The following is a 16,060-nucleotide window of genomic DNA, read 5'->3' on the forward strand; positions in this document are numbered from 1 at the left end:
ACTAATATGAGGATTCCTTGTTACAGGACAATCACTATCTGAAAATACAGAATATTATGGGATTACACTTAACATTATGGGAATGTGTTTCTCAGTTCACTTTATATAGATTTAATTACTTATTTTATCTCGTAGATACTGAATATAAAAAAAACCCCTCCAATAGTTCTGTAGAAATTGATGTACACAGACAGACTAATATTAAAATTATTATGTTTAATGTACATCATTCCCTGATAAATTGACTGGTAGATACTGAATATGAACAAAATACATCCAATAGTTTAGTAGAAGTTGCTGTACACAGACAGTATTAAAATTATTATGTTTAATGTACATCATTCCCTGATAAATTGACTGGCAGATACTGAATATGAACAAAATACATCCAATAGTTTAGTAGAAATTGCTGTACACAGACAGTATTAAAATTATTATGTTTAATGTACATCATTCCCTGATAAATTGACTGGTAGATACTGAATATGAACAAAATACATCCAATAGTTTAGTAGAAATCACTGTACACAGACAGACTAGTACAAAAATTATATTTCATGCATATCATTTTGTGATAAATGAACTCATAAGTACTAAATATAAATAGAATGCATGCAATAGTTAATGGACATAATGGGGTTTTCTGTCTGTGTTTTCACACGTGAACAACGTAAAGAGTAAACACAACTTGTGGCATGTGCGATCCACGAAAACCACTCACATCTTCGTCCAACTCTTCCCTTTCACATGAATGACAATTTTCTTCTTTGGCATACCCAAAACTGCCATTGTTTTGTTATTGCCAGTTATTTGGGTGCCAAATACGAGGGATTTTACTGTATTCCTGCAATTTCCTGCAGCACTGTAATTTATTGGCGCTGTGAAATGTAGACTGAGCATTGGATGTGTGGGGTTTCCTGCACCACTTGAGAGGCTTTTGTATGAATAATACGATCATATGAAAAACCGAATTTGAGAAAAAATGTGACTTGTGGGGTTCCTGCAATACATGATTCATACATGAACTGGACTTTGTTGCAGGTTAAACTACGTATTTCTTCAATGGCACTGCAGCGTTGGATGGTGTCCGTCATGGCTCTTACAATAGTATGGGCAGCTGTGAATCTCGTCAAATGGCTGAGTCGTGATCCTCATCTGTACGATGTCCTCAACTTTTTTATACCTCTTTTACTCCTTCCATTGCTCTGTTCTGCATATTCTGAAGTCAATAATGAAGGCCTTCGTGTTCCCAAGGCAAGTATAATGCTTAGGCCATACTACAACATTTAATCAAAGAGTACAGGCAGTATTTGTAGGTAGATTTTGTCTTGAAACTGTAGCTTGTAGAGTTGGGCAACACAATTCTTTTTCAGAAGTCGATTCAAACGATTCAGTCATACATTATGAATCGATTCTAACGATTCGTTCGCAATTCTTCCCAGTCTGCAATTCCAACTATTCTTTTGAATGTCAACGAACGACTCACAGGACACTTTCCTTTGCAAACCACGAGTAGAACAAAAACATTCTACATCTCTCGCATAGATGACATGAGAGGTGAGACATTGGATTGTCTCTTTCTCATTGGCTGGAACCATTCGTCATGACCTCCATTAGTCTACAAAATTATCCAAGATAGTAATTTCATTTTGTTGAAGTTTTGACCGATAAGCAAAGTACAATAGGTTAGGATTAAATGGGTCCGTCTAATGCTTATCTATTAATATTGTATTGATATATTACAATTTATTGATCATGAACGTTTTCGGCACACATGTGCCATCTTCAGATGTTAAAAGATAGTCTTAATACATACTTGATAATGCCATAATAGTAAAACATAAGTAACAGCAACATAACCGTTATATACTATTCAAGTGACCTTATGATTACAATGTTCACACCGTTATTAATTACACACTATCCCTTCATAATAAATTGAGCACACATACTGTTTTAATTGTTTTATTCAGTATGTGTGCTCAGTTCATTATGAAGGGATAATGTGTAATTAATAATGGTGTGAACATTGTAATCATAAGGTCACTTGAATAGTATATAACGGTTATGTCGCTGTTACTTATGTTTTACCATTATGATATGTATTAAGACTACCTTTTAACATCTGAAGATGGCACATATATGTGCCGGAAACGTTCATGATCAATAAATTGTAATATATCAATACAATATTAATAGATAAGCATTAGACGGACCCATTTAATCCTAACCTATCCAAGATAGTGTTTCTTAATTATAATTTATCAACTAAACCTTATTATCAAGTACATTTTTTCCATTACATCTCTATTTAACCATGTAAATTTCAGGTTCGTGTTCATTATTTTTCACACTTAACAAATGCAGTATTTTGATTTCACTCTCGCTCTGGAGCATTCGGTATGATTCAGAAATGTCTGCTGACAGGTTACATCAAACAAGTAAACAGAATCATGGGTTACGATACCATGCCAATTCGTTACTATTTTGAACGACGATTCGTTGATACCACAAATTGATTCTTACGATTCTTTATTATTAATTCGAATGAACGATTCGTTCATGAATCGACCCAACTCTAGTTGCTTGAAGACATTAAGGTAGGGGTTTTTCCTGGGATAGTCCAGTTATTTTAGTGAAACGTCCCAGTGTCCTGAATTTATTCCATTTGTTCCACTTTTTTTTTATTTTTTTATTTTTACTTATTTAACGACTCTGTATCAGCTACTTGGTTATTTAGCATCGATAGGGTTGGTGATAGCGAGAGGTATTTGGCGAGATTAGGCCGAGAATTCACCATAGATTATCTGACGTTCGTCTTATGGTTGAGGAAAATCTCGGAGAAAACCCAACCAGGTAATCAACACAAGCTGGGATCGAACCTGCGCCCAAGCACAACTCCGGATCAGCAGGCAAGCACCTTGGCCGATTGAGCTATGCTGGTGGCTTTCTGCTTTTTAAGTGTCATGTGTATTACAGATTATATTCCGCTTTTAAATATAACCGTGTAGTTAGCTCTCCTGGTAGTAAATCCATGAAACAGTGTTAACCAATTTCTGTAGCAATATTGGAATACTTATAGTGACTCTCTTTTTTTTCTCCATGCTTCTCTTGTCTGTATTTTAAAGGTTCATTTTTTTCTAAGTATGTATGAGATTTATACTTATTTTTTTAAATGAATTTATTTTTATACCGGTAGTGTCTTGTTTAAAATTATTTATTGTCGGTTTTCTTATTTTTAACATGTTCTCCCCCCCCCCCTTTTTTTTACAAAATGTCCCATGTTTTTTTAAGTAAAAATTTTGAAATGTCCTGCTTTTTTTTAAGAAAAAAACACGATGGGGAGCCCTATATTGTTTGTAGAAGATTAGATATTGTAGTACAGTTTTTTAGTTATTAAGGAAGTAAACACCATTAATTGGAGAGTGTCTTGTGGAAAATTATAACACCAGAGTATTTCCTCATTTCTGTTGCCAAGAATAGTTTCGACATGATCCTCTTTAAGAGTGTTACCACAGCCTAGCCCAAACAAATATTTTAGTGTGGCTGTAACTGAATTCACAAGTGCTGTCAATATTGCTCTTATCTAAAAAAGGGAAGTGTTATCATCTTTTAGTATATGAATCGTACAAATACCATATATACGCAAATACTCCACGCCATTCAATAATCCACACACCCTAATTTTAGGAGAGAAAACCAAAAAAGTGTTTGAAGCGAAGTGATACCAACCTTATTTGAAATAATGTGCTCACCTCAGTTTTTTTTTTTTTTTTTTCACTACAGTCTGGAAAAAATATGTGCGGAGTATTCGTGTATATACGGTATATTGTGCAATTGAATACCTAATTATTAATTAATTATGAATTTGAATATGCACACACACCTTACAAATATACAGCTGCCTGTCTTTTTTTTTTTTTCACTTCATACACACAAGTGCTATGGCCTTGATTCTAACATTGCCTTTCTTTACATGCATGTCCACTGACAGTACTGATACTATGTGGCGGTATAGCGAAGCTTTGCTCATGCTGTAGTTACATTCCTCACGCTTTACTAGCAATATCATAGGTAGTAAGTCAATTTCGCTAAAATATTCTTTTGTTCTTTTGTTTTCATGCTTTTGTTTGATTTGGCGTGCAGTGCATCAGATCGAGTGAAGATCGTTTGCAAGTGATTCAGTATCTCGAAATGTTTCCTTTACACCTGACAGTTTTCAATTATCCAATTCAATATTCAACCTACGTGACTGTCGTTTCAGGATTTCTAATTGCTTTGGTGTCAAAGATGTTGATGGACGATCTTGTTAATTTGAATATGAAAAATCAGAAGAAAACGTAGTAATTTCTTGTTTACTACCTAGAGGTCGATTATTTTCATACCAGTGATGGGAAGTATTTTTGTGGAGCTTTGATGCCAATCACAACTTACAGCGCATTGAAAGTGTGGAGAGAAGAATCATGTCTTGAATCATATACCACAAATGGGATGATATTGGAAATTTTTTAAATTATATTTTTTAAGATACCAGTTGTATAGTGATGGATAATTTTGCGGTTTTTTGTGATTATACATTATTATATATCTCTAGAATGTGACAGCGTACAAATGATGTGCTGGTGTTCAGAAATGAGCGTAATACATTAATTTAAAAACTGTTCATTGTCACCCCACAGTTGGGGTGATTTCGGACACTAACATTTATAAATAACTGTACCATGTTCTTGCTTCAGTGGGGTTATTTCGGACACATTTTTATGTTTTTTAAAAATACAGACATTATTGCTGCTGTATTTTAAACTTTTGTAACAAATACAGACTTAATTACATAACATACAATGATATTAAATGTTACAAACTAAATTAAATAACCAACCTGACAAAAATATTTACTCAACATGTCTATTACAAACTCTTCGAAGCCTTCTGATATGATAATTTGCCTGTTTTTACAGCGACAACAGCCTTCTTCTTATTTCCAGGATCATAATTGCACCTGCACTTCACACCTAGCTTAGTTTTATACCTTTGTGGGATTATACACTTCGTCCAGTAACACCTCTTAGAGTCCACACCTGTGGAGTAACGGGTTAGAGCGTCTGGCTGAGAAACCAGGTGGCACGGGTTCGATTCCCAGTCGGGGCAAGTTACCTGGTTGAGGTTTTTTCCGAGGTTTTCCCTCAACTGAATATGAGCAAACCTACAAACCTACTAAAATAAAAAAAAAAATAAAAATAAACACCTCTTACAAGGGAAGGGTTTCGGTTCGAACAGGAATTTTTGGTTAAAAATTTGTACATACGCTTACCTCACAATGGTGATGAAGAACGTAAAAGCATTCATTTGTGTAACTCTCCGTTTGGTTGGTATTGGTCTTTAAAAATGTACATGAGGATTCTCTATAAAATGCATGAAACAGCATGGAGTAGAACAATAAGCACAACACGCAGAAGCAACACCTGAACAATCTTCTGAACCACACTCCAGTGCTGAAAAATCAAATGCCACCTGAATTACATTTTTGAAGTCCGAGACTTGTTCAGGATTCACGTAACCAGCTGACTGCCAGGAATACTGAAGCATAGGGCGGTATACTGGAGCAGACAACTGGTTATGAACAACAGAGTGCATTTCCATTATAAACACTCGATTTACCAAGTTAAGTTCTGGATTCTCAGCAAGAGTCCTTATGTAATCTGTTATCCTTCGAGCATATATTTTGTATTGTCTAAGGAAATAGATATTCAGAGTCTGGATATATTTAGTTTTTTTTTAGGTGGAATGATCATACATTCCATGTCCTAGGCTAGGAATGATTCATTTATTAAGGTTGCATCTTTGTGTGCATTCAATGACTCACACAACAGTATATACTTTTGATTAGCTGCAATATTTTCAGACAGAACGTTGGAAAAAAGTGTTCTTAAATGGGCTTTAGACATTTTACCACTTGCACTAGGTTCTAGGCTAGGCTAGGCTTACGGGTAAGGTGTCCCATCCCCTTAACTTGTGCAGTGCTCTCCCCACCCCTCAACTTGTACAGTGCTCTAACAGACAAACCACACATTACACAAACGAATGCTTTTGGGAGCTTTACAGAGATGTAAAGATGGGCCTGTATACAAATTTTGGATACGAAATTCCTGTTCGAGCCGAAACCCTTCCTTTGTTAGTATGCTGGTTTTTTAAATAACTGACTCGAAATACAGTAAAATTATCTCACTTCACGCAAACAAGAATGGTGATGTTCTGCAAAGAAATAACAGAAACTGATGTTAAATTAATTGGATCTTAATCAACAATGGTTGCGGGTGCACATTTGAAAGTATTCTTAGAATAAAAATAATTGGCTTTTATGATTTTGTTTTGCTACTCAACAATGGGTATTCTGTGGCATGAGAGAATAAAAAAAATGTTCTCACATCAAAGATAATTAATTCAACAATCATCCTGCAAAAGTGCAGTAAATTTACATCAAGCAGCAGGCTGCTACCAACACTGAAACACAAAAAGTCACTAATGTCTGATATCACCCCATCTGTCCAATATCATGCCATTTGATGATACATTCTTCATGTTTACAGTTTCACTACCTACAATGTTATGAAAGTAATCAATTTATATTAGCTAAAAGCCTCAAACAAATTATTTGCTGTCAGAACTTGTAACGAAAATACTGTACCGTATTTTCTACAATACCCCATGCCCTCAAATAAGCCTGCATCCACTTTTGAAAGGCCCTATCAAAAAAATTACAAATTACAAAAATAAAACTTTCAACAAATGTATTCACGACAAATTAAAAAAAAATTAAACACAAATAGAGTTCAGTTAACAATAAATAAATACATTTTATCCTGGAGCATGATGCATTTCAAACCCATCCCATGTGCACGCATTGCATGCATGTTAGTTGTCTTGCTTACTCAGCCGTTTTCATGATACCCTGCAACACATCATGGTTTCCATTTTCCTCTGCATCTTGGTTAATTTCAAGTTTTTCACTGCAAGTAAAGAGTAAAGAATCGCAATCTCATACTTTAGTGGTATCGTTTTCAGAATTGAAAATATTTTTTTTTTAACCAATGGTGGGTACTTGACTTACGTCATTCACCCATATGAAGCCAGTTATGTAGACCAATTTACAGACATAGTCGTTGCCCTGGGTGTGCCATGGGAGGCGGTCTACACTGATATAATTATGGAAATTTGTTGGGCTGCTACAGGGGAACTGGAGCAGAACTGAAAATATAAAAGGCACAAATTATACACTTATCACATTTGAACTTGATACTGACACATGTACTGCTAATCCAAACACCATTTAACAATGTTAACAATTTGAATAATTTCAAGGAAAAATTGTTACAGGGTCGAGTATCGATCCTGGGACCCTTCGCTTAGTGCACGAATGCTCTACTGACTAAGCTACCCCAGGAACTATACACGACACCGTCATAATTTTTCCTTTATATCCACACAACTCAAATGGGCTGACAAGACACCAGAACCCAACTTTGAGTGCACTCAAATTAGATACCCGGCCCTGGAACAATTTTTCCTTGAAATTATTCAAACCTGCTTTACAGGGAGCTACTACCTGAAAGCCAGATTTGCATAATACATTAGTTACTGTAGGTACGTTAACAGAAAGCCACAATTAAGTCAGACAGAATTGTGTGCACTCAAAGTTGAATTCTGGCGTCTTGTCAGCCCATTTGAGTTGTGTGGATATAAAGGAAAAATTGTGACGGTGCCGTGTATAGTTCCTGGGGTAGCTCAGTCGGAAGAGCATTCGTGCACTAAGCGAAGGGTCCTGGGATCGATACCCAGCCCTGGAATAATTTTTCCTTGAAATTATTCAAACCTGCTTTACAGGGAGCTACTACCTGAAAGCCAGAGTTGCATAATGTTAACAATTGAAATATCTACATGGGAAGATAATGGCATGCATTACCACCTTAGGAGTTGCATGGGAGGAAAATTGGGCAATGTTGCCAGCTTCATTTCTAATAAGCCGTGCACTCATATTTTTTTTAATAAAAATGTTATATCAACAGATCCAGAATTAAAGCTAATGATGTCTCATTCAATAAAATATATCATGTCATTAATAATAAAATAAAAACCAAAATAACTCTAAAAATAAATTAAAAAATAAATGTAATAAAACAAATTGATATATACATCATAACCTAAGATAAATAAATTACTTGTATATTTAGGAAAGAAAGTGCGTGGATGTTGGAGAAAATACGATAGTACATACAACGCTAGCTTTGAACAGCAGATCCTATATCTTGATGGATTTATCATAAGGCATATGGATTGACTGTTACTTTTATTATTTTTTTTACTTGGTTTTTTAACGACGCTGTATCAACTACGAGGTTATTTAGCATCAGTAGGATTGGTGATAGCAAGATGATATTTGACCTTAGCCTACTGAGCTACATTGGTAGCTTTAACTGTTATTACTACAGCTGTATAGTATGAATTGTTTGAGGCATATGCTGTGTTTTTTATACTATGATTTTTCGTGGTTGTGAACCATTTAGAGTATAGTTTGAATGCTTGCCTTTGGAGAAAATTACACAAAAGCTTAATGAGTAGTTGGCAGGACTGGACTTGTTGAGCATGTTTACATCGCCTAATAATGTAGTATTTTCTAATCTTTTAAAATTCTTATTCAGAACGAAAAGTTACATTTGCTTGGATTAAATTTCTACACATTTAAAGGACGAAGCTAAAATTCTTCCAATCATTCATTATCATAATACACTGTGATCTTAAATTGAGTGAGCATATTGGGAATTCAGTCAATGGCTTTCCCAAAACATGCTATGAAATGCTTCATATAAAATAAATTTTATGTCTGAAAGGAAGCAAAAACGAGCAAAATTGTATTAAACTTTTTTTGTTTGAAATATCTCAAAGAATAACCCCCTGAAATTAATGACATTACTTATGGTTCACTCTTTATATATATTTTTTCCTCTATTTTTCTATACACTCTTTTAACACATATATAATCACTGATTAACTGTTAAGTTATTTGAATTAATAAATAACGACTTTGTTTTGTGAACATTTTAAATAGTGATGTTATTATAGCTGATTGACTAGTTGTTTTCCAATGGCCGCTTTTGGGATCATTTTACCCATTTTGCTTCTTGCCTCCCAATAACGAGCACTATTGCACTTCTTTCTTCAGTTTAGTGTAGTGAAGCAGATGTTCTTTGTTCATTGACGATCCTGGTATCTTGCACGGTGGACATTCTTCTTGCAAAGATGTGATGCAAGGCAGTCATGTCCTGTATTCAACCTGAAAATAGCTACGGCTTCCTTTCTGAGTTTCAGGCTCTTTGTCTTCCAAAGTTTATTTATTTCTGCCCATTTCCCCCCCCCCCCCTTGTGATTCCTGATTGTATTTATGGAGTATTTCTGCTTCTGATTTAGTTTTAATTTTGATACCTACAGACGTGGACAAATTAAACTAAATTAATTATATGTGCAACAAAGCTGTATTTATCAGCAGAAATATGAACAAAAATGTATTTTGCACAGAAATAATGAACAGAAAATTGAGTCTGGAGGTTACCAATATTTGTGAACATTCCCTTATTCTTTGTTAACACATTGATTTTGTCAGGGATGCTGCAAACCAAAGTTTGACACTTTCTTTGAATATCAGCATCGGATATCAGAAAGTCCTTGAGTCCATGTTTTGTTGTAAGCCTCTTTTTGTTCACTTTCTTCTTCAGTACAGAGGACAGATTTTCAATTTCGTTCATGTCCGGTCTTCTTGCAGGCCATGGGAGAATAGACTGTTGAATATCTTCTGCAGTATACCGTGCGTTTTTTTTTAAAGCAAGACGTGAAGCGCTGCAGCAAGACCGTTCTTTTATTACATTTGCTTCACCGTCGCTGTAGCAAGCGTGCAGCAAATCAGAACTTCGCTTTACGAGTTTGCTGCACGATCCATCATGGCGGAATGTGTGTTTTGGTCTTTTGCAATGTTTATTATTGTTAAAATCATCTAGTAATAATAATTGTATGTAATTATCATGGAAGTCGAAACTATTTAACATGTTCGGTTCTTTTAAGGTTAAATTTATTACTGCAGTAATAGAAGCCATTATTAATTGTCCACCATTTTGCAGTCAGTTGACCTACTTACGTTTTTTTTTTTCGACCCTCATTTTGCTGCAGCAAAGGATGAAGTGCTTTACTGAAGCGCTTTAAAAAAACGCACTGATATAATTAAAACACCAGTAGTACCAACACAGCGAGACAAAATATACTTAACCATTGCAAAATATACCAAAAGATGTAAACAAATCATATTTACAGCAACAGAGACTCTGTGAATTATACTGATGGTTGATATGACGAATTATATTATGTTTCCAAGAAAAACGTTTTAGTCTTCTAATTTGTCCATGTCTGTAATGTCTGAATGTTCATAGTTTTATTTTGTCTATGTAATTTTGTGTCCTTTTTTGCTAGTTCGTCAGCAATATCGTTACCATTTATGCCAACATGTTATGGTAGCCAGTGAAAACATATTTCACTTGGTTGACTAGTTTCGATGTTTTTTTATCTGCTGAATGTTAAAGTAGCAAAGTCATTATTTGCTAATTTAAATTACTTAACAATTAATCAGTAATATTACTTTTACTTCAGCTTTTCATATCTCCTTACCATATCATATTTTATTTTGAAATTGTATGATTTATATAATATAAATATTAATAAACTAGTCATTAGCATTTTAGAAAGTAACATGATGTTACATATGACTGTGTTTATTTTCATATCTAGGTTTGTTTTGTTATAATTTATTTCGCTTAATCATTGTATGTACTAGTTGCTTGTTGAATATTAGTGTAGTTGAGAAGTAATATTTGAAACCTGAAGACAGATCATGCGACATTTAAGATTCTGAATGTCATATAATTGGCTTTAGAACAATGTCAGTTTCATAGTATACAGCAACTAGAGACGTTACTATTAATTGGGACTGTCGAGTATCTGTTTTTCGACCAATTACATGAATGCTGCATGACATTGCATCAGTTACAGTAAGGTATTGTGTAACAAACCTCACAGAAAACGATTTACTAAGTGTTGAATAACTCTCATTAAGTTAAAAATATAAGAAAAGAGCAACGAAACATGTATATAAAAGATCACAAAAACTCTACGTAGGCCTACACTTTATATGTAAAGTTTATAACATTTACACATTTATTGCCCTTCTAATATTACAATGTGCAAAAAAATTGCATGTTGAATCACATTTAAACATATACTTTTAAATACACCGTGTCCCAGAAGTCATGGTGAGATTTCAGAGGAATATATTTTTTGAATGATTAGAGGTAGAAATGCAATATTGATGCCAATGTGTTTCGTGGCTGGCAAAATTTAAATCTACGACTCGTGTACGAAGGGAATTTCATCACGTATTTAACAAAGAACCACCACACGAGACTAACATTTGTCATTGAGATAGACAGTTAAAAGAGATTGGAAGTCTATCGGAGAAAAAGCATACTGGAAAACCATCGACAAATGATGAAACAATGGAAGCTATCCAAAGAGCATTTGTTCAGAGTCCAAAGAAATCAATTCATAAATGTGCCCGACAATAAGGACTTCCAAACACAACAGTTGATAGAGCTTTAAAGAAACGTCTTCATCTGACTCCTTATAAACTTCAGTTGTTACTTGCATTTCATTCCAGGTGATTATCACAAAAGATATGAGTTTGCTGTGGATATGCTTAATGAATCGCAGATTAAAACTTTTCCAGCCACAAAACATATTGCATTTTTCCTTGGACATCTATCTTGTATAATCAGACTTACAGACGAAAAACCTTGAGAGTTTTATTTTCATCTGGCACCAGTTTTACATTTCTACCTCTATTCATTCAAAAAATATAATCCTTTGAAACCCGATCATGATTTTTGGGACACAGTGTATTAGAGATGTACCCAGATAAGAAGTGTGCAAAATACATAAGAAACCACGGCCTTTTCAATGTAATTCGATTATAGCTTAGGAAAATAGTTCGGAAATTCCAGCATTTTAATAGGTTTGTTCCAGCAAGCAATTCTGAACGCGTTCCAAACTAATACCAAACTTCTTTTGGTGCATGCGCCAGTTGTGTGCGGTGTCACAGTTATAGTCCCGTCGCTCTAATTTCCGACAGCCAATCACGTTGCAGGTTAGCTACATTTAAACGTTTGTGTCTTGTGATTCGCTGATGATGACGTTATGCAGTTCCTAAGGTTCGATAAATACTTAATATAATCGCCCGCCATTTTTGCTCTTTCGTTGATGAACGCAGAAAGCACACGAGGATGTTATTTGCCGCTCATTTATTTGCTGAATTACAGTGCGTTTGATTTATTATCATAGGAGCTAGGACACGATAATGTTTAACGGAGTGGCAAATAGATTCCTCGTATGATAGCTTGGCAACGAAAGAACAAAAATGGCGAACGATACTACCTACCTAGACTTCATAGAGCCTTCACTTCCTAAGACGTAAGCAAAGAGGAGGAGTGACGCCGGGAATAACAGCGTCGCGACTATAGTTCGGGATTTTACGTTGTTAGAATGTCTCTTGAACTGTTCTTTCAAGCCCTTAGGAGCTTCTTCTCAGATTGAAATTATATTCATCCTCTGAACTTAATTCGTCATAAAATATATCACCTTCTAAATCACTCATAATCGACTATTTTTTTTATTTTAACCTGCCTAGTCTCGAAGGATTTTAACCATAACTTCACATTAAACCATTTGTGCATGGTTCAACAGTTCAGAATTCCCAGTTCTGCTCTTAACCAATTTCACTCATTCCAAACGAGTTCTGAAGCACATTGGAAGAGAGAACTGGGAGTTCAGTATCGGTTCGGAATCAGTTCTAGTCTTGTTGGAACGCACACCGGGTTACTGCGCATGAGCAGGCAGTTCAGAATCGATTCCAAAACATGTTGGAACAAACCTAATATTGTATGAGTGAAGGTGCTTGTAGCTTGTCAACAATAATAATTTATCCTTTAATGTAGAGATAGTACCAGGGATTTCCTTGATATCTGATTACAGTGACACCTCTCATTTACGGACATCGAAGGGACGTAACAATCTGTCCTCATCTGGGAGGTGTCCTTTATTGGGAGGGAGGCTCCCCAATCTAACAATAAATTTATAATACACATTATGTATCTCTTCACACTTTAAATGAAGTGTATTATTGTACTTTAATTCTAAATACAGCATACTACAGTAAATTCTTTACAACTATGAACTACAGTAGATAAGGCCGAAAAAGGAAAATACAGTACTGTGCCATGCAATTTTATTCTAGGTCTACAGTTACACAGTACTGTTATTTATAGTTTTCAACTTAACTTTTACGGTCAGATGCCATGTCTCTCGAAACAGAACAACTGATTGAAGTGAAGAGAAAAATCCTACTAACCCTATCATGTGTCGAATACAATTTCACGATCGCGGAAACCTTGGACCCATCAGACAGGTTAAATTTAATGACTTTGTTTACCCACCCGCTTCCAGCTAACAAGGGGTAGCCGGCTGGGCTTGTGGTATCCTATGAGACCCTTATGTTATGTTTCATGTTAAGGTATTTCTGTACAGTTCTCAAAACTAAATTTTCCATTTTTGTAACACATTAGAACTTGAAATCCAAGTTCTGTCCGCAATCAGGAGGTAAAGCAAGCTTTAGGACTGTGAAACAGCTGTCCATGTCTCAGAGTGTCCATAAACGAGAGTTTAATGTATCATTATTTCCATATTATTTCGCCACCGGCGTGGCTCAGTCGGTTAAGGCGCTTGCCTGCCGGTCTGAAGTTGCGTTCGGGCGCGGGTTCGATCCCCGCTTGGGCTGATTACCTGGTTGGGTTTTTTCCGAGGTTTTCCCCAACTGTAATGTGAATGCAAGGTAGTCTATGGCGAATCCTCGGCTTCATCTCGCCAAATATCATCTCGCTATCAGCAATCTCATCGACGCTAAATAACCTAGTAGTTGATACAGCGTCGTTAAATAACCAACTAAAAAAAAACTCTATATTATTTCAGTTGGGATATAAAAATCTGTCCGTATATGAGGAGTGTCCGTATCTTGGGGTGTCCATAAGGAGAGGTTTCACTGTACTTCCTTAAATTAACTGAAGAACTAAAACGTATTTACGTCATATATATCACAGCCATTGGTTCCACTACTGTTTTTTTTTATATTTTTTTAAATTTTGTATATCTTCCACATATTACATTATTTGTAGGTATTTTATAGATCACATGGTCTGTCTTCAGTTTTGTTTGAACCTTTTGTAAACGTTGCAGTATTATTTGTAGATTGCTTGTGATTGTCAAGTAGAGAGCATGTTTTTTGCATGAAGTATAACTGATTTATTGTGATGTCTAAGAAACGAAGCATGTTGTATTTGATAAACTATTGATGAATAAAATGTTTTATTTATTGTTTATAATTTTTATTTTCTTGTATAGTAGCCTACCACTCTACTTTATATTTTAATTTAAGGTTACCAGATATTTTTCACAATTTACCGGGGACAGATATCAACATATAAAAAATATTTTAAACATTTATATTGGATTGCTGTTCACTTAATATTGTTTGAGTGAATTTTTTTAAGCAAGTCTTGATTCGAGTTTTTCAGCAAATTTCTGACAAGTCACGTTGAAGTTGGTTAAAATAGAAAGCATGGCACAAACAGTTTCTAAAATTCTGGATTTTTGGGATGTTTTCATATCGTTGTCATTGATGAAACTCTCTCCACTGAAATATTACTTCTATTTTTACACAGAGATAGTTCAACTTCTGGAGTTGTGCACAGGGGATAATTTTTTCAGATAAAAATTTAAAAATTTCCATTCCGTTTTGAGCAAAGAGCAGCATTTTCTTCATTTCACTTTGCCATTTTCTATGAAGTCATATGTTTCTTCAGAGCAAGAAATTTTATGAAATAAATTTTCTCCTTCCAAATCAAGTTCTATCTACATTTGAAAATAATGCACTGTCTCTTCAGATTTTTCTCTTTCTGGAGGAGGTGTCATCAATATAAATACGTTTTTTTAGATATATTATCTTGTGAATTAATAACACAGGCCCTGGGATTTTCAACAGCATTTTCGTAAAGTTCGTGAGAGAGACTGAGAATTGTTGTGAAATAAGAGCCACTTCTTCTAAAGATGTCCAAAAGTTGCTTAATGGATAGTGGAATAAATTTTTCTTCTTTCCTGAAGTTCAGTTTTTTATTAACTTGATTATGGCATCATGAAAACGTGGTAATAATTAATCATGAAAATCCGGGGATACCTGGAAAAAATTATTAAATCCAGGGACGAATTTTGTCCACAGACAGAAAGCAAAATTCGGGGACAGACTAGTAATCTTATTTTAATTTGCATGTCATGTATTTTGTAGTTATTTTGTGCTGTGTTTTCACATGTTCGTATGCCTTGAGAGCCATGAAACAAATGCACAAACTGCAGAGATTCCTATAGTTACTTGCGTCATGAAATGTTTGCTGTATTGATCCCATGAAGTTGGTGTCACTGGAATGTAGTAGTTGCTTTCCACACTTGTTTGAAAGATCATTATGAATTATAAACAATGATTAAAAGTGAAACGAAAATACCTCACCTACAACACTCTTACACTCTTACAGTTGGAATTTGCTGGGGTTTGAACCCTGTTTTGTAGCATGGGAAACCAATGCTATGATCTTGTGTCAAGTGGTAAGTAGGTAAATAATGCTATATCTCTTACATGAAAGGTGTTCTATAGTTGCACTTATTAATGCCCTTTCTTCTGTCTTTGCAAAACAGAATTTATTCTGATTTCCTATTTTCTCATCATTCTAGTTATAGTTTTTGCTAGCTTTCATAAATTTAATTGCATCCAAGTAAAATATTTATACAAGACTACTAAACTTGGAACATATTTATTAAAGAACTATAGTTGTAGTTACGAGTATTATTATTATTATTATTATTATTA

At 34.8% G+C, this 16,060-nt stretch overlaps 1 protein-coding gene across 5 annotated transcripts in view; it reads left to right on the forward strand.

The window, feature by feature from the left end:
* Positions 1-14,525, forward strand: part of LOC138716428 (uncharacterized) — a 50,124-nt gene extending 35,599 nt beyond the window's left edge. For all 5 annotated transcript variants that reach the window (XM_069849553.1, XM_069849538.1, XM_069849545.1 and 2 more), the window contains exons 9-10: positions 1,042-1,254; positions 4,147-14,525. In XM_069849553.1, coding sequence (XP_069705654.1) covers positions 1,042-1,254; positions 4,147-4,344 — 411 coding nt within the window. In that variant the 3' untranslated portion in view covers positions 4,345-14,525. The remainder of the gene's footprint in view (positions 1-1,041; positions 1,255-4,146) is intronic.
* The last annotated feature ends 1,535 nt before the right edge of the window (positions 14,526-16,060 follow it).

This window comes from Periplaneta americana, chromosome 2 (assembly GCF_040183065.1).
Source record: "Periplaneta americana isolate PAMFEO1 chromosome 2, P.americana_PAMFEO1_priV1, whole genome shotgun sequence".
NCBI lineage: Eukaryota > Metazoa > Arthropoda > Insecta > Blattodea > Blattidae > Periplaneta > Periplaneta americana.